This window comes from Amaranthus tricolor, chromosome 14 (assembly GCF_026212465.1).
Source record: "Amaranthus tricolor cultivar Red isolate AtriRed21 chromosome 14, ASM2621246v1, whole genome shotgun sequence".
NCBI lineage: Eukaryota > Viridiplantae > Streptophyta > Magnoliopsida > Caryophyllales > Amaranthaceae > Amaranthus > Amaranthus tricolor.
The window spans coordinates 12,752,010-12,777,768 of NC_080060.1; the positions used below are offsets into that span (position 1 = coordinate 12,752,010).

Consider the following 25,759-nt stretch of genomic DNA (forward strand, 5'->3'; position numbering starts at 1 on the left):
GGTCGACCTTCTCCCACTCACTCAACTGCTTCATGTATTGTGATTTGTGAAGCCACGCATTACCGCTGAAAATTTTGAGCTTAGCACTCATTTGATCCAGTTGATTGAGCACAACCAATTTTTGGGTCAACCTTTTGACAATCCACATGACCATTTGTCGGATTTCTTGGAGTAGTGTGACATAATCACAATCAATAATGTCACACAAGAGGCTATTCGAATGAGGCTTTTCCCATTCAGCTTGACGGGCAAAGCCAAGACATGGTTTAAGGCCGAGCTCGCCAACAAATATGCTATTTGGGATGCTCTTGCCACAGGTTTCCTTACCAAGTTCTTCCCTCCAAGGAAGACTTCTCAATTGCGCATGGAGATTCAAACTTTCAAGCAAAGTCCATTTGAAAACTATTATGAAGCGTGGGAGCGCTTCAAAGATCTCTTGCGCCAATGTCCTCATCATGAAATTCCCAAATGGCTTCTCATTCAATCAGTCTACCATTAATGCGGCATGTGGTGGAGATATGAGTCACAAGACAAAAGACCAACTCTTGGCTCCCTTTGATACTATCGCACAAAACTCATCTTCTTGGTCTTCCGAAAGAGATTCTACTTCAAGGGTCAGCGATAAATCCGATGGAGAGGTTATAAAGGCCATATCTGAAAGAGATTCTACTTCAAGGGTCTCCCATAAATCCGATGGAGAGATTATAAAGGCCATATCCGCACTCAGAAAAGTTGAGTATAGATTTTCAAAAGGGTTCTTCATCTTTTTCTTCCTAAGTCTAGTGTGTGTCACTTGTGGCTCAAACACTCACTACAACTACACCCACTTCGGAAGAAGTCAATGCTCTTTACAGTAACAACTACAACCAAAATAAGAGCCTTATCTGTCATATTCGAGCACCAATGTGCAAAATTCACAGCAACAAATTGCCCCAAGATTACCTTTTGAAATTTCCCCAATATCAAGCTCCTTATCGTCCCCCTATGCAACAAGCTTCATCACAAAAGAAGGAATGGAGAGTAGCTTTTGAAGCTATGACGTCGGCACAAAATAAATTCATTGCTTCACAAAATCAATTCATGAATTTAAAACCAATTCAATGCCAACATGAAGAAGGATATAGGCAAGTTTGAAGCTTCCCTAGGCCAATTTCAAAAGGAGAGCAAGATGATGGATTCTCAAATTACCCAAATGGGGCAACATATTTCTAGTTCTCAACGCCCTTCCACCCAATTCTCTACACAAACCGTGCAAAATGATAAGGGACCAAACCAAATGAATGCAATCACGTCAAGAAGCGGTAAAGTACTTAAACCTCCACCACCTCATGCAAAGATTGTGGACAAAAGCAAGGGCAAGGAAAAGGTTGTTAAGGTTGAGATTGAAGGTCCCATTGAAGATATCGATGCATCCCCCACAAGTGTTTCCACTTATGTCCCGCCGACTCCGTTCCCTCAAAGACTAGCAAAGGCGAGAATTGAGAAGAGGTACAGGAAAATCCTTCAAATGGTCAAAGATGTACAATTTTAGATTCCCTACCTTGAAGCAGTTTCAGAGATCCCTTCTTTTGCAAGGTTCTTGAAGGATCTTATGACCAATAGAAGGAAGACCGAGGGGATAGTTAATCTTACACAACAATGCAGCGCGGTAATCCTATTCAACTCCCACCTAAACTCAGTGATTCGGGTAGCTTTTCTATTCCTATTACCATTGGGAATCTCACTATTGATAAAGCTTTACGTGACTTAGGGGCTAGTTTTAGTCTTATGCCCTTGAGTGTTTTCAAGAAGTTAAGGAATGTCGGCTCCTTCACCCAAACCTCCATGACACTTCAACTTGCCGATAGGAGTGTTTGACGGCCTAAAGGTATTCTTCGATGTGCCCATGTTTGTCCGCAACATTGTCTTCCCTTGTGATTTTGTTGTAATGGATATCCTTGAAGACACCCACACTCCTATCATCCTTGGTAGGCCATGCCTTGATACCGACGGCCGTGATATATGTGAAGTAAGAGAAGTTGTCATTAGAGGTTGGTGACGACAAGGTAGAGTTTGAACTACCTAAAGCTCTAAGCTACCCTAGCTCAATGGATCAATGTTTCTCTATTGAAGCAATCGAAGAAGAAGCTCCTAAATCCTCTTGGGAAGAGGAGCTTGATGAGTTAGAGTTGCTCTTGGGAGTTGATGAAGGTTGGGGTCTAGATGATAATGTTGATGATGAGGAGATGCTTGAGCCTCCTATGGAAGATGTGTTGGGGAATGCTCAATTCTCTAATGATGAAGTCTATGCAATGGAGAAGGTTGAAAGGGAGAGATCTATGCCTCGCAAGGTAGAACTAAAATCTTTACCTTCTAATTTGAAATATGCTTTTCTTGGTGATAATTCCTCATACCCTATTATTGTTAATAGTGCACTTGATGATGATCAATTGACATGTTTGTGTGGCCTTGTGTTTAAGCACCGTAAAGCCATTGGATACTCTATTGATGAAATTAAGGGTATAAGCCCCTCTAATTGCACTCACCGCATTAATTTGGAGGATGAGGCCCGCACAATGTAACACGATTCGTGATTCGATTTGATTCGATGTACGGATTCGAATTCCTGATTCGTTAGTTGGCATATTTGTTGTTCGTTCACTTAGATTGTTTCGTTCAATTTTTAGGTATTCTTTAAGTTAATTGTAAAAAATATAAGTAGTCGTCACATTAAGTTAATTGTATTGTATTGTTTCATAAATAATGTTATGGTTAAAAAATAATGTGACATAAATAATAGAAAAAGAACAGTTAAAATGGGCCTAGCCCACTAATCAAATAACGTTGAAGGAAAGAAAAGGAAAAAGAAAAAAAAAAAAAAGGTAAAGAATATAAGAAAGAGTAGTGATGAGAGTATTTTTAAATGGGCCTAGCCCACTGATCATATGATGGAGGGTTTTTAAAAAATTACAGTCTAAATTAGAAGGACAAGAGTAAAGTGCAAACACTTACAACAGAAAAACCCTAGAGAAGGGCGGCTGAACATAGAGCCTTCCTGCCTTCAGCCTTCATGTAAGTTTTCTCTCTCTTTATTTTCTGTCCTTCTCTCTTCTTCTCTTCAATTTTTTCAGTTTTCTTCTCTTTTCTTGGTGTTAAATCTTAAAGTTGGAGAAAGCTTCTATCTTTGCAAACGAGAATGTTGTCGCCGGCGATCTAAATCTCTCATCAAGGCGATTCAATCGGCAAACGAACCCCGGTTCGGGTCGATTGAACCGAATCGTGATTCAAGGGTAAAACCACCGAATCATGTGACACTGAGCCCACCTATTGGTTGAACACCAAAATATGAAAGCGGTAGTGAAAAAAGAGGTGATGAATTATCTACCGAATAGTCGATAATAAGTGGGTTAGCACTGTCCAAGTCGTACCTAAGAAGAAGGGTTTGATCATTGTTGAAAATGACAAGCGAGAACTAGTATCCACTAGGACTATTATGGGTTGGCGTATGTGTATTGATTATTGAAAATTGGACACGTCAACTTGTAAAGACCACTTATCCCCTTCCATTCATTGATAAAATGTTGGAAGACTTGCCAATCATTCTTACTTTTGTTATTTGGATTGATATTCTAAATTTTTCCAAATCTCGGTCCATCCCGATGATAGAGAGAAGACCACGTTCACTTGTCCTTGCACTTATGCTCATGGTTGAATGCCATTTGGATTGTGCAACACTCCCAACATGTTCCAACAATGCATGACCACTATATTTTCTGACTTTGTTAAGTCATGCATGTAAGTTTTTATGGACGACTTCTCAGTCCACGGTAATACCTTTGATAATTATGTAGCTAATCTTGAGAAAGTGTTATATAGATGCGAAGAAGTCGGCCTAATGCTAAATTGTGAGAAATGTCACTTCATGGTCAAATCTGGGGTTGTTTTGGGCTATGTTGTGTCATATCGAGACATCGAAGTGGATAGAGCTAAGGTTGAGGTAATTGAGAAACTTCCATCACCTATCAATGTGAACGGTATAAGAAGTTTTCTCGGGTATGCCGACTTTTACAGGCGATTTATTCCTGATTTTTCTAAGGTTGCGCGACCTCTAACTGAGCTTCTAGTCAAGGATGCCTCTTTTGTTTTTACTAATGAATGTTTGGAAGTTTTTGAGAAATTAAGCAGGTACTCATAACGCACCTATCATCCAACCGCCAGATCAGAGCTTACCATTTGAGCTCATGTGTGATGCAAGCGATTATGCGGTAGGTGCGGTACTTGGACAAAAGAAGATGGGGAAGCTCAACGCGATATACTGCGCTAGTAAAACTTTAGGTCAATTATGCCACAACTAAGAAAGAGTTGATAGCCGTAGTATTTGCCATGGAGAAGTTTCGTTCCTATTTGATCGGGTCGAAGGTCATTGTTCACACCGACCATTCGGCTCTCAAGTACCTCCTTGGCAAGAGGGATGCCAAATCCCGGTTGATTCGATGGATATTGTTGCTCCAAGAGTTTGAATTGGAGATCAACGATAAGAAAGGGGCCAAGAATGTAATAAACGATCACCTTTCTAGGCTAACATTGGAGTCATCTCACGATGAGCTCCCCATTGATGATTCTTTTCCTGACGATCAATTGTTCTCTATAATCACCTCTTTCGGTGATCCTTGATATTCCGACATTGTCAATTATCTTGCTAGTGGAGGCATACCACACAATCTCAATTACTATGAAAAGATGTTCTTTCATGATACCAAATCTTACTTTTTGGATGATTTTCTTCTTTTTCATGTGTTCGGATGATATGATTTGAAGGTGTATTACCCAGGAGAAAATGGAGTTCATTCTTGTCCATTATCATAGCCTACCTTTTGGTGGTCATGCAACTTCTTAAAAAACCACAATGAAGGTACTTGAGTGCGGTTTCTTTTGGCCAAGTGCAGAGAAAATAATCTCATTTTAATCACGAATTTGACGTCTAATTCTTTTTTAATTAGTGACGGTAGTAATTTGAAAATTTTCTACGATGATTAGAAACTTGGTAATTCGTAACGTAGTTATGATCTTAACATGTAACGTAAACTTTGGAAGTAAAACTTAAAGTTGAGCAACTACCCATAATTTTTCGGGATAATTATAGTACTTACCAGAAAACTTTATTTACCCATGTTGGGAATAAATTAAATATTTCATACACATATACAAGTAATTTGTAAACATGAAATACAAGTTACATAACTCGTTACATGCACAACAATTTTTACCCACACTTTAAACTATCTTAGATAAACCTTTCCTACACCATAATAGATCAAATGAATGACAAAATCCACCTCCAAACAACCCTAACAATCAGCCATCTTTTGCTGTCCCAAACTCCTTTTTAGCCTTTTGTTCACTTACATACACAAACTGGAAACTATACCCAAGAACCCCTTTTGTTCTACCCAAAGCTGGTGCATAATTTACAAGCATGCAAGAGGCAAATATTTGAAGCAAAACACTCTATTTTCTGACCATTTTATTCAGCCATAAGCCCCAACACATTGCACTCAAATTCATCCAAGAACAAACACTAGAATTCGTCAAAGTTTCAACTACTAAAACACCATATTTTCTCATCAAATCTTCTTCAAAAACCCATCTAAACTTTTAAAAATTTATGTTTAGAAATTCAAATCATTCATTAAAATAATCTTCATTTTAAGAGCTTTCCATACACACCAAACTTGAATAAATCCACCAAGAATAGAGTAAGTTATGTTCATTCCTTTATTTCACTAGTTTTGTTAAAAATTGTTCATGTAAAATTCTTTTTACATGAAATCTTTCTATAAACTAAGATTAATATAAAATGGATATTTCATCATAATAACTAAGAAAAATAATCTACTAAGAAGTCCTAAAAATTTCGGCCAAAAAAAGGAAATTTAAAACATTTTTCTTCCATCAACTTACAATCTCCTATCTTTGTTTCCTAGCCAAAAACTTTCAAGTTGTGGGACTTGTTCAATAAGTGTTGCTCAAGACTAATCCATATCCAAAGTGACAAAATATCAAAGGGTAAAAAAATTTAACAATCTTTAGTTAGAAATGAAAATTCACTAACTTACATAGAAAGAACTGAAAATAATGCTATTTTTGGGTTCTTTGAAAATGTTTGTAGCAAAGGAGTTGAATCTTAGTTCTTAAGAAGTTGGACCGAAGGTTAAGGAGCACTTTTGGAGCTAAGAATCAAGGTATAGTTATATGGGATGATTTTTAAGTATATATTAAAAACTAATTGGGAACTTTTATAAAATAATTGTTTTGAAAATTCCCAAGTTTTGTTCTTAAGGATATGAAAATTGTTGTATATTTATTTGTGTTGGTAAATATATGTTTCATGATGAGCTATTATGTGTGCTATTATTGTGGGCTTCACACTTATGATTTTTATGAATTATTTTAGTGTAAAAGTGCTTAAAATTAAATTTTAAAAATATTTTAATTATGAAATTATGATGAACGAAATTATGTGGCTTTGAGAAATAGTTTTTAAATATTCTCTAAGCATATTCAAGTACTAAAAGGTTGGGGAAATTTTATTTAGATTTTTCCTTGCGTTTATTGACTGTTGGAGTTTTACCGTTTTTTAAATGCTTAAATAATTTATAAAATGTAAAATAGTGTTATATATATTCTTATTAATTAAAATAATTATGAAAAAAGTCATTTTAATTACCCAGCAAGTTTCGGCCAGTAGGTATTATTTAAGAATTTTTGATGAATTTTTGTTTAATCGGTTTATTTTTTATCGGTAAATGGTATAATGGAAAAATATGAAATAAATACTAAATGACAACATTGAAACAATCGCATTATTAATGAGATTCGTTAGTCGTTTTTAGCGCCTAATTTTTTTATATATTTGCTCGTTACTAATTATTATTTAATTAGTAATGGTAGTAATTTGAAAAAATTTCTAAGATGATTAGAAACTTGTTAACTCATAACGTAGTTATGAATCGTAACAAGTTACATAAACTTTGGAGGTAAAACTTAAAGTTGAGCAACTACCCATAACATTTCGGAATAATTATAATACTTACTCGAAAACTTTATTTACCCATGTTGGGGATAAATTAAATATTTTATACATATATACAAGTGATTTTTAGACATGAAATACAAGTTACATAAGTTGTTACATGTAGAACAGTTTTTATCCAAACTTTAAACTATCTTAGATAAATCTTTCTTACACCATAATAGACCAAATTAAGACAAAAATCACCTCCAAAACAGCCCCAACAGCAGCCCCATTGCTGCACCTGTACCCCTCTTTTTAGTCTTTGTACACTTACATACTCAAGTAAATTGTTCTATTCAAAACCCCTTTTGTTCTTCAAAGGTTGTGCGTCATTATAAGCATGCAAGAGGCAAATATTAGAAGAAAAACACTTCATTTTCAGACCATTTTATTCAGCCATAATTCCCAACAAATTGCTCCCAAATTCATCCAAGAACAAACACTACAATCCTTCAAAGTTTCAACCACTAAAACACCTTTTTTTCTCATCAAATCTTCTTGAAAAAACTCATCTAAAACTTCTGAAAATTTATGTTTATAAACTCAAATCTTCCATAAAAATAATCTTCATCTCAAGAGCTTTCCATAGACACCAAACTTGAAGAAATCCACCTAGTATAGAGTAAGTTATGTTCATTTCTTTATTCCACTAGTTTTTGTTAAAACTTGTTCATGTAAAATATTTTTTTTACATGAATCTTTCTATAAACTAAGATCATTATAAAATGGGTATTTTATCTCCAAAACTAAGAAAATCATCACTTATAAATCTATAAAAATCGGCCATAATAGAAAGTAAGTCCACAAACATATAATTTTGTTACTTAAAGGATTTAAGTAAAATTATGGGACTTGACTAAGTATGTTGCTCAACATAATAAGTATACTCCAAATATGTTCAAATCATCACAAGTATTAGTTTAACAACCCTAACTAAGAAAAGTTAAGTGCATGTTAGAAATCCAAAATTATTATTGATTTTTGTATGAATGCAATATGTTTAGGTGAAGAGTTGGAGTTGAGACTTGAAGATCAAGGACCCAAAGTTGAAACCACTTCTAATAACCTATAGGAACTTATGTGGGAGTTTACGGAATATTTATGTAGACTTGGAGTCAAGGTATGTCACATGGGGTGATTTTTAAAGGATTTAAGAACAAGTTGGGAAAGTTTGTGTATGAACTTGTTTTTGAAAAATAAAATTCCCAAAGAGAAGTTCTTAAATCTTGAAAAATGATATCAAAATGATAATTTTGAGTATGTAATGATTTATTACATGTATTATTATTGTGGGCATCATACATGTCGATTTTATGAATTGTTGTATGTTTAAAGACATGTTTAACAATACTTTGTGAAAGTAATTGTGATAGAAATGATTATATGGACTTGGAAAATATTTGAAATACATTTTAAAAGTAATTTCTAGTAGCTATATGTTAAAAGTTTGGGAAGGTTTTGTTGACATTTAAGGACCTTAATAATTTTTACTCGGTTATTAATAATTGGTTACCTAGAAAACGATAAAATATAAAATAAATACTAAATAACGTCTTTTGGACATGAAAATTTTATGAGACACTTATATAAACAGTAGATACATGTTAGAAAATTTATATAGATTTTCGTGACCATATATGAACTTAAATAAATTCTATTCGTTTTATCGGTAAAATAACGACATTAATTATTAAAAAATACCCCACACGGTTTTTAATGGTTATTTAAAATTTTATACCCCTTAAAATAGTTTCTAGAACATTATCGAATTTTTATATTATTTTATTCGGACTTAAATAATTTTAAACCTATTTTATTTGATTTATCGATAATATGTCTACAAAATAATAAGATGCCATACATGACTTTTATAAGTTCAAATGACTTCCAGAACTTTGGTATAATTTTATAAAATAAATTATTAATTATTTACTAATTTATCAAGTTAATAGAAATTATTTATTTATTAAAAGGTGTAATATCGATAATCTAATTTGAGTAAAAATAGACCTATATCAAAAAGTTATAATTGTATCATTAACCTACTGCCTCATAGTATAAAATAAGTTTAACTTAGATGGTTTATAATTTTACGGATTTAAGACATCATTTAAATAACGATAAATACCTAAATTGTCGAAAATAATCGTAAAATCGTTGTAAATTGGTATAACTAATTATAATCTGATGGGACAACCTTCATTCATTATAAATAAGGTATTATAATGACTTAATTAATTTGGGCCTTGTTGGAGAATTACTATGTATTTTGTAAATCAATTATGATTTTATTACCGACAAAATTACCGAGTATTTGAGAAAAGAGTGTTTTATGAATTTTCTATCATAATGATTTTATAAACTTGTGAACTATATTTTGGTTATTTTGAATGAATTTCAAAACTCTTTTAAGTTATATTTACTTTACTTAAGAAAGATTGAAACGAAATATTTTAGTGGTTTCCTTGAAAAACCATATTGAATTTTAACTACTTTTTATTTCGATGCATTTTCATACATGTTAGTGATGCTCCAATATAATACAAAGGTTATGTTTGATGATATGATTATGCTAAAGCATGTTTTACCCAAGTGGGAAAGATTATGATTTGGTTTTGCTATGTTGCAAATAAAAAATATATTTATCATACGGAAAAAGTTGATTTTTTTTTTTTTTTTGATTTTCAAAGGCTATTGAAATTCCAAGAAATATATTGTATACAAAAATGTTTTAGCCTAAATGGAAGGTACATATGGCACAACAAATGTAGTGTGCATGATTAAACGGCTCACCAATGCTAAGCGCGTATTGTACACCATACCATTGTGTTACACTTTCCGGACATGTCACGGACGGTAGACCGACCACCAAACGAGTCACATGATGACTCACAGAGTACCCATGCAAACTTATGATATGAATTTGAAATTGATTTGGATCCATTAAGATCTTATGATTTATGATGAAAAATGAAAACTTGGAATTACTATAAAACCATTGAACTAAGTTTGAATGATAATATGATTTATCAAATGAAAAAACATCTTTCAAAATGAATTCACTCAAATCAAAAAGTTTTAATAACTTGTTTAACGGACACTAGTGTGTTTATACTCGGGCTTTTTGCTGATAATATACTTTGTATGTTTTCCAATGGTTTTGTTTTTAGAGTAAACCCCAATGGCACCTCGACGGAGATTTGATATGCGAGCGGAAGATGAACCCGAGTTGGAGTATGACTCCCTTTTGTTTAGATCTCTTTATTGTATTTGAGAGACTATTAGTTCAGTAGTTTAGGTTTGGGATATTTCAACGATGTAATTTGAACTTTGGAATTATTTCGATTTAGTTGTAATTTTCCTTTATTTTGGACAGTTTAGACTTCCGTTATATTGCTTTGGTTTGGTTCAAGTATTTTACTTGGATATTGGTTTAACCTTTAAGTAACCTTTCAATTGTGTTGGCAAAAGTAAGCTTCCGCTCGATTAATACTAAATTCCAGTTAGTGTTTGCCTTCATAATTCGGGACGGTTACAATCATTTTGACTTGTAATTTTAATGAGACACTAATATGGACAGTAGGTAGATATTATAACCCTTAGATTAATTCTCTTGGACATTTATGGACTTTAATGAATTTTATCGCTTTATTGGTAAAAATGGCTATATTAATTATTTAAAATATGATAAACGTAATTAATTGTTGGAGTATTATTTTATTTTCTTTTTATAAATTGTTGTTTTGATTACCTATAAATTGCAAATTTTTTGAAAAAACGTTAATTCTATGAAATCTTTTATTTAATAAATATATGATATATGAAAAATATTCTGGTTGTTTTGAATCAAATTCATAACTATTTGAAATTTTATTTATTTTACTTGAAATGAGTTGAATTAAGTCTTTAAAAACATTTTAGTAAATCCCTTGAAATTATATTGTTTGTAAGTAAGTTGTAAAAGATGTTTTTTTTTCCATTCTTTGTAGTGATGCCCGAATATCGTACAAGTATTTATACATGATGTGTTTGATGACTTCACAAGCAAGTATGTTTAATCCCATGTGAAAAAGTTATGAATTATGTTTTACCAAAACATGTTGACCGCATGGAAAAATATTTACAATTATAAGTCATGATACTACAATGAAAAGCATGTTTATAACAAGTGGTGAAAATGTTGAATATCAAGTAAAGTAATATGAATGATGTATATATATGAATAAATGAAAGTGTTGGGTACATTCGTCACAACAATGGTTGTGTATGTGGTTAGGCATAACAAAGGTTATGCCTGATTTTAACACAATACCATTCTGTTAGAATCTAGTCTGTCGCGGTGAATCGCCTACCAAAAGAGTCATAGAATGAACTCAATGTTAGTACCATTCAGCTAAATAATATATACTGCTAATAAGAAAACATATTGTTTTGGAAGTTACTGAGCAGCTTTTGAACCATTGATTTGAGTAAAAACAAAAAAATTGATTTTATGATTTCAAGATTTAATTATCTCAAACAAAAGTTTTATGACATGACGAACACTAGTGTTGAATACTCGGTCTTTTTGCTGAAACTATGCTTTTGTGTGTTTTTCAATGGTTTTGTTTTTAGAGTAATCCCCATGCCACCTCGAAGAAGTGTTAGAGGAGAAGTCAGGATTGGACTTGTGTAGGAGTACGACTCCATTATCTTCATTATGTTCTTAACTTAGCTTTTATGAATTTGAGAGATATTATTAGACATCTTAGAAAGATTTGAATTATTTAAAGTTGTAAGTTTGAACTTATGAACTCCGGTTCAAATTGGTTGTAATTTTCCTTTATTTTGAGATATTTAAGACTTCTGTTATATTGATTTGGTTTTGGTTCAAGTATTTTACTTAGATATTGGTTTAACCTTTAAGTAACCCCTTTAATTGTGCTGGCAAAAGTGAGCTTCCGCTTGATTAATACTAAATTCCAGTTAGCCTTTGCCTTCATATTTCGTGGATGTTACATGTACATGGTGATGCACGTGAGTTTATCAAAGCGTGCGATAGATGCCAACGAGTTGGAAAATTTTCCAAAAGAAATGGGATTCCCCTCAACTTTATTCTTGAGGTTGAGATATTTGATTGTTGGGGGATTGACTTCCAAGGCCCGTTTCCTTCTTCTTATGGCGGCAAGTATATCTTGGTGGCTTGTGATTATGTGTCTAAATGGGTGGAGGCTATTACAACTTCAATAAATGATGCTAGAGTGACGAGCAAACTCTTCAAGAATACGATCTTTTCCTGTTTTGTTGTGCCCCGGATCCCTATTAATGATAGTTTTACTCATTTCATCGAGAACAAGTTCGAGGCCTTGCTTAAGAAGTATGGGGTTCATCACCGTTTTATATTGCCCTACCACCCACAAACAAGTGGGCAAGTGGAGATAACTAATAGAGTGATTAAGCCTATTCTTGAGAAGATCGTGACTCGCGCAAGGAAAGATCGAGCACACAAGCTCAGTGATGCTCTTTGGGCTTATCGGACGAATTACAAAACACCTATAGGGACCACTCCATATCGCCTTGTGTTTGGTAAAGCATGCCACCTACCGGTGAAAATAGAGCGTTATGGGCTATCAAGGCTTTGAATTTTGATCTAACAGCGCTAGTGAGAATCGTCTCTCAGACATCAATGAACTTGAGGAGATTAGATTGAATGCTTATGAGAGCTCAATGATATACAAAGAGCAGACTAAAATGTGGCATGACAAGTGTATTTCTAAATGCGAGTTTGAGGTTGGTGACCCGCTTCTTGTGTTCAATGCTTGTTTGAAACTATTTCCTAGGATATTGCGATCAAGATGGACAGGACTTTACACCGTAACTAGGGTCTTTCCTTATAGGTCACTTGAAATTAATGGTGAAAGAGGTACTTTCAAGGTAAATGGTCACCGAGTTAAGCATTATGTGGTTGGTTCAAAGATTGAAGGCAAGGAGACATTGTTCCTTGCCCCATTGGAGGTTTCTTAAGTGTTAGCAACTTCATCGAGCTACCAACGTTAAAAATAACGTTTTCGAGAGGCAACCCGCATATGTACATTCTTTGAGTCTTGAAATTTGGGTATACTTCTAAAGTACCTATGGCCTAAGGAAGAACTTTAGAAGCAAGTTGAGAGTTGTGGGTATAATTTTGTGAAAGTTTGAAATTTGGGTGCATCAATTTTTACCTAATGTCGACCGAGATTACTGCGGCTTTGCCCGAAGTCAACCAATCTCAAGCGAGACTTATCCTGTGTGGGAAATTTTTGTTGCATAGAAAAGTGGATAGTCTCGCTCTAGACCATACCCACTTCGACCGAGAGTGACAGATCTCGCCCGAGATCAACCCCAACTTCACCAAGATCTTTTGCAGAACAACAAATTTCGACTGAAGCTACCCTAATCTCGGCCGAGACTGAGCCAACTTCAGCCAAAGCCAACCCAGTCTCGGTTAAGACTGACCCTTATACAGCAAGATCCGCCCTTTTCACAATTCACTTCACACCCTTTCTCATTCTTACCCAAATCCGATTTCTCTTCTCTCTCTCTCTCTAAACATCTTACTACCACTCTCACAATCAATACAACCACCACAAACCACCACTCTAACCACCCTCAAAGTCAACTCTCACAACTACATCTGTTTCTCTTTCCCTTCTCACTCTCTCACTCAAATCTTTCATCTTCCCACTTTCTCTACTATCCCCAACTTCTACCATGGCTAGAGACAAAAGGTCTAGATCTACAAGGGAGCGCACTAAGGGTAAAGATGGTGGGTCAAAAAGCAACGCTGCTAGTAGTTCCAGAAGGGCTGCAATAGAGAAGGATGTGAGGCCCGAGTAACCGGGCCAAGAGATTGGTACGATGCTCAGTTCCACAAAGTCATCTTCAAATCTCAAGAGCAATTCGACAAGTTTCAAGCATTCAAACAAAGAGGTATTCAACAAACCCGATTTGTTTGTACTAATATTTTGGAAAGAATGAATCTCCTTGAGTCCTTTACTGCTTTGATGGATACATGTGGGTTGGGGGGATGGATGGATATTTGGCACATGTCCTTTGAGTCTTGGACATCTGAGTTCTTGTGTTCCGTACAACCCGACACAGAAATGGGTAATAATGTTATGCAGTTATGCTATTTAGACACAATAATGTTGACCATATCTTGACTTATGCTCAATTCTGTGCTGCATTTCACATTAACACTGAAATAATGATAGAAATAACCCTAAACAATACAACAGAATATATATAACATTAAAAGAAAAAAAACGTCGAGGATAAAATAACATTAAAAGAATACAACTGAAATTACATTAAGAAATCAGACAGAGAAAAGAAGACATTTAAAAGAATACAATAAGAGAGAAAAGAATAACATTCAAGAATAGAGAATGTAAGGGAGAAAGAGGCGGTTGAATAAATTGACACAGAAGAACAAATAGCGAGCAACAATCAAGAAGTTTCGACAGAGAAAAATGGCGAGCGGCAAGCAAGAATAATGGCCGTCGAAAAAATCAACAGAAGAAAAAATCGAGAGAGAAGAAGATAGGAGAAGCAACATACCTGGATGTGCACTGTGCAGCAATGGCAACCGAAGCAGCAGAAAGAATCAAGAGAGAGAGTTTAGGTTTTTTAAATTTGAAGGGCATATAAGTAATATGCATGAGTTTTTTACACCTTCTAAAGTTTATTATTTGATAAAAGGGCTCGAGCATCATGAGGCGCTTCAGGCGCGTCTTTTCCACCGCCTTTGTATATGCATTGCGCCTGGAGTGAATGAGGCGTTTTGGCAACTGGAGCAGCAGCAAAAATCGAGAGAGAGTTTAGGTTTTTTCCTTCCTTCAATTCTGACTTCTAGGGCAAAAAAGTTAAGTTTTTTTCTTCTTCTACATCATTAAATTTGAAGGGCATATCAGTAATATGCATGAGTTTTTTACACCTTCTAAAGTTTATTATTTGATAAAAGGGCTCGAGCTTCATGAGGCGCTCCAGGCGCGCCTTTCCACCGCCTTTGTATATGCGTTGCGCCTGGAGTGAATGAGGCGTTTTGGCTAGCGCCTTGGTGCACCCTGCGCCCGCGGGGCACTTTTTAAAACAAAGAGTGTACCTAAGCGACAATCTATTTTTGTGGATGTTCAACATCCCGTTTTGCGCTTATTCTTGACGTTTTGTCGGACTTGCTTGTTTGCGGGACCTGGTGGTCATTTACTGCAGTTGACAGATATTTACATACTATTGTTTTATACAAAGATGTTCAATATATAAAAGAAACACTAAAATTCATCAATTAGCAATATGTTCCGCAATAATTCATAAAATGTTCAAAGAAAAATCACTTACATTGGACTTGAAAATATCGGACAAAATGGTTGAAATAGAATCCAAACACCATTGTTTTATACAAAGATGTTCAATATGTTTCCAAAAAGGAGATTTCAATAGAAAGAAACACGTTAACAAGTAACGACATACAATTTTACAGCAGCTCCAAATAAAGCATCAGAAAGAAAATTTTAATCATTTCATATTATGCTTTATCCTCTATATGGTGGTAGGTCTAAGGCACCAAATGCAAGCAAGTCCTAAAACACAATCAAACAGAAGTATTCAAAACACAGAGACAATTTTTAAGAAAATAAAATGCACTACAATGTAACAAACTATACTACAAAGAAAAGACGAAAGATCTAGATGGTATTTCATATAAACACTCTGAAGTCTAACCTAAATTATTGGATTTTCACCATAACTAAATAGTTTCATTGAACCTCAAGGCTCAAATGAGCAAGATCGGCAAGAGTATATGAATTAGAGAAAAACATTAAAAATATTAAAAATGCAATCTTACAAACTGTATTAAAGAAAAACTTTTAAATAAAATCACTTACAACATCGGTCGAGACTCTATGGGCTTCAGTCGAAGTCGCCCACTCTCGGCCGAGAATGCCCTAATTTCAGTTGAGACTGGCGGTTTTCTTATTCATCCATTTGCAATAGGATCACAAATAACACAAGCAGAAGCATACACTGATGAGGAACCTACTGATGGACCTGCCCCTGAGATGCCTTCTGATGTACCTGCTGATGAGCATGTGCAGCAAAACAAGAGCACAAGCAACCTTGCAACAACCCTCCAATCAACCACCATTCACGGCCGAAGCACAGCAGGATCCAGGACACATTTAATAGTAAGTGTACAATCAGTAGGTTAAGGCTAGTTCAGTCAGCAAACAAAAATAAGCCTTTTAATTCTGTTTTGTTGTGCATATGTTAGCACGTGCATTCTTGATTTTGTTAAGCAAGTTAGTTAGGCTAATATCGCCGTTAAGATCCTTGTGAGGCCTATATAAAGGATCCTCACTTCATTTGTAAATTTCTTTTGATTTTGATTTCAATAAACATAAAAGTGATTGTATTGACAATTGTTCAAAGGAGGAATACATGAAGTATTTCTTGACCTCTGTGTGTTCTTTGTGAGTGAAGCAAGGAGTGTACTCAGATTTCCACAAAGATTGAGAGAGTGAATCTTAATCCAAGTGTGAGGAAGAGGCCAAATGGTTGAGTGTAGACCAATTTGTTTCTGTCCAAGTCACAGAACCAATCCTTTGGATTTGTTCTGGTCAACCTTCTGTTCCTAAAGATCAGAAGGGTGTATCTGGGTTTGGAGTATTCAACAAGACCATCAGAGGCATTCTTGAACACCTAGGTGGAATCTTGGAAAGCTTAAAGGCATTCACGCATCAACTTGGTATCAGAGCAAGGCTGCAGAAGAGGGACACGAAGAATAAAACACGAAACCCACAGCAATACAAGTGACATTTTCATCATTCTGGTGAAGTTTAAAAAAATCAAGTATATTGCAATTTTGTTTGGAATTGGCAATAACAAGTACGAATTCAGTTTCCAATTCTTTTAAATATTCGTTTTGTTGTTCCAATTACAAATCATAATCAATCATGAATTGCATTTAATCGTGGAATTTGATTTTCTGATCTCTGACAAGTGTGCATTTCAATCATATATCAACATTTTCAATTCTTGATTAATTTTTGCACAAATTTGTGGAATGCTATGGAGAATATCATTGCTATTTTGATTTTACACGAATTTAGTGAGCAATAGCTCCATCTCAGCGTCAGTTTCTGTTTTTGTTGCGGTTTTGCTTGGGCTTTAAGCCCTTTGGTCTTAGGGTTATATAAGGGTCTTAAAACATCATTAGAACAAGTGTGGGGAGCCTAATACATAAAAACAACTAGGGTTTAGCCAAGAGAGTTCTTTCTTCCTTATATTAGGTTGCTTGTGTGAGATTGATATTAAAGGTTCAATATTTTCTTTGAGAGAGTGTTCTCAAAGGTTGTGAGGCTTGTCATTGATGTATTGTTGAGTATATTAATGAAAGTGATCTTTGTTTGAGGGGGAGGTATCCATAGGTACCTCATAAATCTTGTGTTTGTTGTCTATTGTTGTTGCGCTCTGTTTTTGGGTAGTTCTTTGTGCATTTATTGTTGATTGTTCTTCACCAAACATCAAAACCCATTCACAACAATTACTCTTTATCCTTGCAAATTAGTTGAACTAAATTCATATCAATTGTTGTCTCCCTGTGTCGACCAATAAGTACTACAATTATCCGTACGCTTGCGGTATAAAATAAAACAGACAACACCCATAGTGACAGAGTTACTTAAATGCCCTTTGTTTAGTAAGGTTACCACACTAGAACAAAAAAGATGGGCCCACCAACACAATTCACCAACAGTGCAATCAACCACCACTGTAAGTTCATAGCCAACTCCGAGAGTCCACCGTCAAGGACGACTACACCACTAGATCACCATCCCTAACACCATATAAATTTCTGCCTATACAACCCCCAAACTCCAAATCCCCAACCACCATAATCAAACCGCAGCCAACACCAAACAACCTAAAACTACCTACCACCAAAATCGAACCACCACTAACACCAAACAAACCTAAAACTACCAATAAACACCATGAACATAAACGAAAACCATTACAACAACGAACTATCAAAAATTTAAAAAATGATTTAGCCATAATGGATTCACAAGTAAAAATCCCCACTCAAACAAGAAGTCAAAAAACCCAGCACAAGTAAAAAAGTACGACTATCCTCATCCAATAATGGATTCACATTAAAACACTAGATCTGGAATAAGGATGAGAAACAATTAAAAAGCCTTATAAAATTAAGAAAAAAAAAAAGGTTTTTTGAAGGAGAGAGAAAAATACTTGAAATGATGTATGAAGATTGAGAGATTGAAGGTGATGGAATGAAAGAGCCATGGAAGTGGGGTAAGTTGTGTTGTTTGTTTCCTACGAATGTTCAGATGGAGGAAGATAGTTAATGATGATGATTTGATAATAGTCTGCCTGTCAATATCACTAAGGAGGTGGTTCAACACCAAATGTAGATGAAGTAATAATAGCTGATGTACTAGTCCAAATGACACTAATCTCAATTATCCATCCTATCTCTGTTAACTTGTTAAGTGGTAGCAAAGGAGGAGCAATTGATGCAACAAACCATATATATCAACTATCAACCAGTACAATTTATAGCCATTGCAGATATACATTTGGTATGACATTATGAACAACAAGCTAAAAGGTCAAGTATGCATGCAATGAAGGTACTACTCTGTCACTTATAATTAGTCCCGTTTAACTAAATATGAGTTTTTTTTTCATCAAATGAGGCCAATAATAAGAGAGAGGAGTAGTGCTTAAGAAGGGACTATTACTTGATTTCCATGCTGCATTGGAGGATGGTTACTAGGATGAAGGGACGGTGCTCCTGTTTGCCCTGTATACATTAAAAATAAGGTTAACATTTGAAACTCATTTGCATCAGATCAATCATGCAAGATTTTCTTATGAACTAACACTTCCAAATCAATAAGATCTAATTGAGCACAAAAAAATATTAATGATCAGAAGTTCCAAATAAATTAGGAAGTAAACACTGAGCATGAAGTAAACACTCAGCATGAACTAACACTAAGCAGGAAGTAAACACTAAGCATGATCTCAGCACTACTTAAATTAGCTGTAAATTAAGAATGACATTTAGCTGCTGGTAAAAGATGAACACATAGTATAAATAGCAAGTAGCAAATGAGATATTGGAATCTCGAATCCTAAAATACCCCTTTTGTACCATAAACACATGTCACCAACTCCCCTTTAGCCTAAAGTATCAATCATCAAACGTGATAAAAGGTTAAAGGTTATCTAAACTCAAATTCCTCAGAGAGCATGTCCAGTGACTATCTTAGGCATCGCCTAGCACAAGCTCCAATATAACAAAATCCGAACCTAGTTGACACGTTGGAAAGACCTTAAGCAGCCTCATTTATTAATGAACATGGCTCGACATAGTTTTTTTGTAGAACACAAAGTCAAATAAATCAACTCCAATTGAGTCGACCTTGCAACCTAAGGGACTAAGACTAAGCTGAACAAGCTCATATAGAGAGTAGATTTAATGCTAGCCACTGATTATCCTCAAACAGAGTAATAAGTACAATATTTGGGTATCTGAAGCTTTATCAACTCTAATGAGCTCCGTGTTCAAAGACGAGCTTTTTCCTCGAGTTCTCATAGAGTTCAATTTTTCATAAACCTCTTACTTTGCTAATTATCCACAAAAATCTCACACCAAAGACAACAATGCCAAGGCTGAAGCTTTATTCACTTTTGAGGCTCCATGTTCTAATACAAGCTTTTTCCTCAAATTCTCGTGAAGTTCAATCTTTCATAAAAATTTTACTTTGCCAATCATCCACACAAATTTCACACCAACAACAATCTCGAAACATTATTCCCAAAAGAAAAAGGCCGGCTACATGAACCAATAATTTATTCTTAATGATCATCCACATGGATTTATCGCCACCATTCATTTCTATGAATCTTATCTAATCTTGTTTTCCTTGTCTACCTTAATAATAAAAAAATAATCAATAAACAAAAAGTAAGATCTTATTTGCATCAAATCAAGCATGCATGGGTTATTTTATGAAATAACACTTAAATCTACAAACATCATCATGTTCAGATCTATTCAAAAATATACATATAAAAAAATAAAATAAAATAAAAAAGGTCTCTGATAGGAGTATACATATATCTACAAACAGCATCATGTTCAGATCTGTTCAAAAATGGCCCGAGACCTTTGATATCAAGCAGATCCATCTCCACAGATTCTCTTTTCATGTTCAGATCTAGCAAAGCCACCAGAAATTATAGATTTATTAAGATAAACTGCAAAAGTGGGAGTGAGAATAATAACATGATGATACAGAAATGGCAGAAAGTCAAAGAGCTAAGTACAACTTCATGCGGCTTTCAATTTCTGTCCAACATGTGAATAGACTTTTTTTTTTGCGAAAAGGTAAGTAGTATTAGAACAGAAAAAAACTGTACAAGAGTACCAGAACATACAATATGAACATCAACCACCCTTGGTCTTAGTGACTTTAATAGCATCATTTTCTAACCCTGAAGCCACCTTCTAGGAAGGTTCAAAAGGGAAGAGCAATCATGTGCTAGCCACTAAGAGAACACATCACCAACCAAAAACAACTATCTTAAGACAGATACAAACCAGTTTTTATCAGTACAAGATGGCTTCTTAGGCATTACACTAACAATTCGCCAGTAAACCTCTTTAGTGACTTTCTCAACAGTGCTTTGGTGACTTGCTATGCATTTCCGCCAGACTGCAGCATTCCTTTGCTTCCAAATGTTGTACATTAGAGCAGCATAGGTGCACTGGATCACTCTCCTTCGAAACCTTCCATTACATGGTTTTCGCAGCCAAGTACTGAGCTGGGTCAAGTCCGCTATTGAGACATTAATCCCAATTTGGTCCTCCAACAGTTTCCTGCAGGTAGAGGCATAAGGACAAGTAATGAAAATATGATCACAAGTTTCAAGCTCCTGTTCACACAGAGGACAAAGCTCATCTGTTTGAATCTGCATCTTTTTCAGCCTGTCCTTTGTCTGGACTCTCCTCCACATCACTAGCCAACATAAGAAGCTATGTTTAGGGATGTTGAGATTATTCCAAACCCATCCTGCCCAATCAACTTCTTGTCCTTCCCCTCTTAGCCATTTATAGCCACTAGAGGTCGTGTATCCTTTATGCTGAAACACCCATTTGTTGCCATTGTAACCACTTCTGAATCTATCTTTAACTTGGCATAATTGCTTCCAATACCAACTGGCAGCTGAAGTTGGGGAGTAGGTCTTCCAATCCTTGTCTTTCAGATAAATATGGTTGATCTATTTTACCCACAAGTTATCAGCCTTACTAGCAATGGACCATACATACTTACCTAGCAATGCTAAATTCCAAGCATGGCTCTCTTTCAGCCCCAGTCCTCCTTCTCTTTTTTTTCTACATATCAAGTCCCAGGCAACTAAGGGGGTCTTGTGGCTGGCGACCTTACCACCCCACAAGAAATTCCTGCAGGCACTAATGACTCCCTCAATAACCTGTTTAGGAAGAATGAAGATGGAGGACTAATAACAGTGCATACTCAACAGGACAGAATTGACCAATTGCACCCTACCAGCATAGGACAAAGTTCTTACGCCCCATGATCTAATTCTAGCAGCTATTTTATCAATGAGGAAAGAACAATCATCCTTACTTAGCTTCTTGGAGTCAATCTTTACCCCCAGGTAGGTGAATGGTAGGCTCTCCTCCTTGTATTTTGATATTTTGATGACTTCCTCCTTAACTTGAGCATCCATATTACAAGAATAAAAGGCTGATTTCCCTGCATTAGCATTAAGTCCAGAAGTCGCAGCAAAGGTAGCCAGGGCTCTCAAGTTAAGCATGATTGATTTCAAGTCTCCTTTGCAAAAGATTATCAAGTCATCAGCAAAAACTAAATGATTTAGTTTGAGCGTCCTGCATCTGAAATGATATTTGTAATCCTGTTGTTGTCCAGCATATGTAAGCAGTCTGGACAGATATTCCATACATATCACAAAGAGGAGAGGGGACATAGGATCTCCTTGCCTTAGTCCTCTTTTGCCTGCAAAAAAGCCAAATGTGTTGCCATTAGAGTACAACGAGTAAGAAGGAGTAGTAACACATTGCATCACCCATGTAATGAATTTCAGGGGAAAGTGCATAGCCTCAAGGAGCTGATGGAGGAATTTCCAATCCACAGAGTCATAGGCCTTCCTGATATCCACCTTTAACAAACAACAGGGTGGGGTAGCTTTCCTACCATATGAGCCAATTATGTCCTGCACTACACTCACATTATGAATGATTTGTCTTCCTTGAACAAAGCCTGATTGATTAGGAGCAATGATTGAAGGTAACACTTTCTTGAGTCTGGAACAGATGATCTTTGTAATGCACTTGTAAATAGTATTGCAACATGCAATGGGTCTGAACTCACTTACATGATGAGGGTACTGGACCTTTGGGATGAGGGTGAGTATTGTGCAGTTAACCTCTTTGAGGAGCTTTCCATGGGTGAAGAAATCTCTGATAGCATCACAGACATCTTTCCCTACAATGTCCCAAGATCGCTTGAAGAAGGTACTGTTATAACCATCTGGACCTGGGGCCTTTGAGCCTGGGATAGACCACATAGCTTGTTTGATTTCTTTATCAGAAATCTCTGCCACTAACATGGATGCTTGCTAATCACTAACAACTTCACCTTTGCCGATTATTCCTTCCTGAATGGAGGTTCTGGATAGCATTTCCGTACCAATCAAATCTACATAGAAATCTTCAAATGCTTTCTGAACTAGCTCTGGGCCTTTCTGTGTAACTCCATTCTTGTCTTGAATTGCAAGCACTCTCTGCTGGAACTTCCTTGCCTTGATACTTTGGTGGAAGAACTTAGTGTTAGCATCACCTTCCTTCAACCAATGCATCTTAGCCCTCTGGTGAGTGAAGCTGTTGTATGCCTTTTTAGCTTCCTTGTAAGCTTCAGCTGCCCTCTTCTCCTCTGCAATGAGGTCAATGTTGTGAGGCTGGGAGTGAACATCCTTCTGGCGCGCCAAGAGATTTTTTTGGGCTTCATACATTCTCTCCTCAATATTGCTGTAGTGACTCCTGTTTAGGCTTTTCAGCCCAAACTTCAAGGCTTTGAGTTTCTTCACAAGGCAATACATTGGCGTTCCAGTAACCTCCTTGCTCCAAGTCTGAGTGACTGTATCTGCAAAAGTAGTATGGTGAGTCCACATATCATAAAACATAAAAGGCCTCCTGTTGTTAGTGGACCTATTATCAAAAGAAATGAGAGCAGGGGAGTGATCAAAGTCCTGCTCAGGCAAAAAGTTTACAGAAGAGTCAGGGAATTTCTCCATCCAGCTGAGGTTGACAAGGCATCTGTCAATCTTGCACAACACTCTCCTATCACCCTGCTGCTTATTACTCCATGTGTACTTGTTTCCAATGTATGGAAGGTCTTGGATCTCACAAGTCAACGTACACTCCTTAAAGTCCCTGAGTTCAGCAAACCTGACTTCATTTCCAATCCTATCCTCTTGGAACAATGGGCAGTTAAAGTCACCAGCAAGAAGCCAGGCTTCATTCATGGAGTTTTTGATTGATATTAGATCGGTCCAAAGCTTCTCCCTGCTTTTAGCATCATTATGAGCATATACAAAAGTGCACTCAAATGTGGAGTTCAAAGTGAGGTTAACAGCTTTTAGATGAATGCATTGCTCCGTTACATGCTTAACGTCAACAGTAAACTGGCTATCCAACCACAAGATTAGAATCCTACCCTCTTTATGGAGATTGAGGTTACCGGCAACACACCAACCCTGAAAAACATGAGAATAAACATTATCAAATTTATCAGGTTTAATTTTAGTTTCCAGGAGAGCAACAAGCCCAATCTTGCGCTTAAGCAGAAGTCTAGCAACATCCTTCTGCTTTTCATGGCCATTAAGGCCTCTAACATTCCATGCGATGGCGTTCTCCATGTAGGGGAGTGGAGGTTAGCACTATCCCATTCATGCTCTGGTCAGACTCTTCATGGTCATCATCCAATGTTCGAAATGAATTCGTTAAGCTTATCTGTGGTTGCTTGCTAGCGACTTCAATGCACTGCAGTGAATGTGTTCTTGTCTTGGCTGGTGTGAAGCCATCCTTCTCTTCCTGAGGGTCTTGTTTCTCCTTGGTCATCTGATGGTCTCGCGACTCCTTGACCTCCCCTTGTTCTTTAGGCACGGTTTCTTGAGGAATATCTTGCCGTTTTGGGACCCAAATCTTCTTAGTTTGGTTTTTTTCTTTACTCTTGGTGCACTTGGTAGTATCGTGTCCAAACTTTCCGCAAGAAACACACTTCTGCGGTTTCCATTCGTAATGAATTGGGTAATCAACCACTACTCCTTGTTCATTCTTGAAGACGATTTGGTCAGGAAAATTGCCATGGATGTCCATTTCAACACAGTACCTAGCATAACGGATTTTGTCCCTTTGGGCAGTTGCATTATCAGGTTTAATTGGGGTTCCAATTTTCTGTAAAATCTTTTGGAGACAACCCCAATACTTCAATGGCAGCTCTGAAATTCTTAACCATACTGGAATATTAACAAATTCATGCTTATCAAATTCCATACCATCCTCCCATGGCTTAAGGAATACAGGAAACTTATCTAACATCAAATTAGACATGCTCAAAGCTTTGTTCTTTGCTTCAATGTTCAAGAAACGCACAAGGTAAATTCCGGATTTAATTAGAATCACTTTGTCCACATTCAATTTTCCCCACAATCTTCTACTAAATCCATCAATTAGTCCAGTTCTGGGGTTAGCACCAATGACATACAAGACAACAGCATTATTCCAGTAATCCAGTTCCGGTTTAACGTCGGCAGTCGTGATTTCAATCAAATCACCAACATCCGCAATATTCAATTGATCTGGGTTAAAATTACATACCTCAATTACATTGCCATCATCCAATTGACTCATCACGCCATCCTCTGCTCTTGATTTCTGCTTAGAGCCTTGCACGATTTCCTCCATGGCTTGTTTAGGTGATAGCAGTAGGGGAGTTTCAGAGCCTTCATCATCGAAATTGATCTTCGGAATATCTGAAGCTAGATCTCCTGATCTTGATTTTGTTTTAGACACGAACAATTGCTGCTTGATTTCCTCGGATTGATCACGCTGATCATCCCTTTTCTTGGTCGCCCTTCGCTTCGCCATTGCAGAGCCAAGAGCAACCCTTAGAAATTAGATTATTCCTTGTGAATAGACTTTTAACTTAATATGATATGATATGATACTAGATAATTCTCTGCCGTGCATTTTTTTTTTCGTTTTATTATTTTTTATTATTTTGAAAAAATAAAAAAATAAATTATAAATTATTGGTTATTGATTTTTAATGAATCATTAATAGTTTATAATAGCTAATATTTAATTTATTTTTTATTTTTAAAATACTTTTTTATAAGTTACGTATGATGTTAAAAAATGTTATTTTAATATTATTTTAATCTTTACTAAGTAAGCAATAGCATAACAAACTATGTTAAAAATAAATTTTAATTTTAATAAATTATTTTAAACACATATTACAATATTAATTTAAATGAAATATTTTAAATGATGATAACTTTTATATATTAAAAAAATAATTTAAATAATAACAAAAATTTTAAATT

The 25,759-nt window shown here is 35.7% G+C and overlaps 1 protein-coding gene and 1 non-coding gene across 8 annotated transcripts; both read right to left on the reverse strand.

Moving 5' to 3' along the window:
* Nucleotides 1-356: 356 nt before the first annotated feature.
* LOC130800565 (small nucleolar RNA R71) lies at nt 357-462 on the reverse strand. The gene has a single exon (XR_009039444.1). It is a non-coding gene; the product is annotated as a small nucleolar RNA R71 (small nucleolar RNA).
* A 14,961-nt stretch (nt 463-15,423) lies between these two features.
* Nucleotides 15,424-24,763, reverse strand: LOC130799570 (uncharacterized). Of its 7 annotated transcripts, none has more exons than XM_057662706.1 (4): nt 20,706-24,207; nt 20,220-20,322; nt 18,838-18,899; nt 15,424-15,651 (listed from the first exon to the last, which is right to left on the reverse strand). In XM_057662706.1, the coding sequence occupies exon 1, from the start codon at nt 24,065-24,067 to the stop codon at nt 22,769-22,771; it is 1,299 nt and encodes a 432-aa protein (XP_057518689.1). In that variant the 5' UTR covers nt 24,068-24,207; the 3' UTR covers nt 15,424-15,651; nt 18,838-18,899; nt 20,220-20,322; nt 20,706-22,768. The 7 variants fall into 7 exon arrangements, with proteins under 7 accessions (XP_057518689.1, XP_057518686.1, XP_057518687.1 ...); XM_057662703.1 differs by having other exon boundaries at nt 15,424-16,831; XM_057662704.1 differs by having other exon boundaries at nt 15,424-18,409.
* Nucleotides 24,764-25,759: the final 996 nt, after the last annotated feature.

What these genes read in the sequence shown, in the direction of transcription:
- LOC130799570 (XM_057662706.1), bottom strand. Translation starts at nt 24,067, where the DNA reads ATGGAGAACGCCATCGCATGGAATGTTAGAGGCCTTAATGGCCATGAA.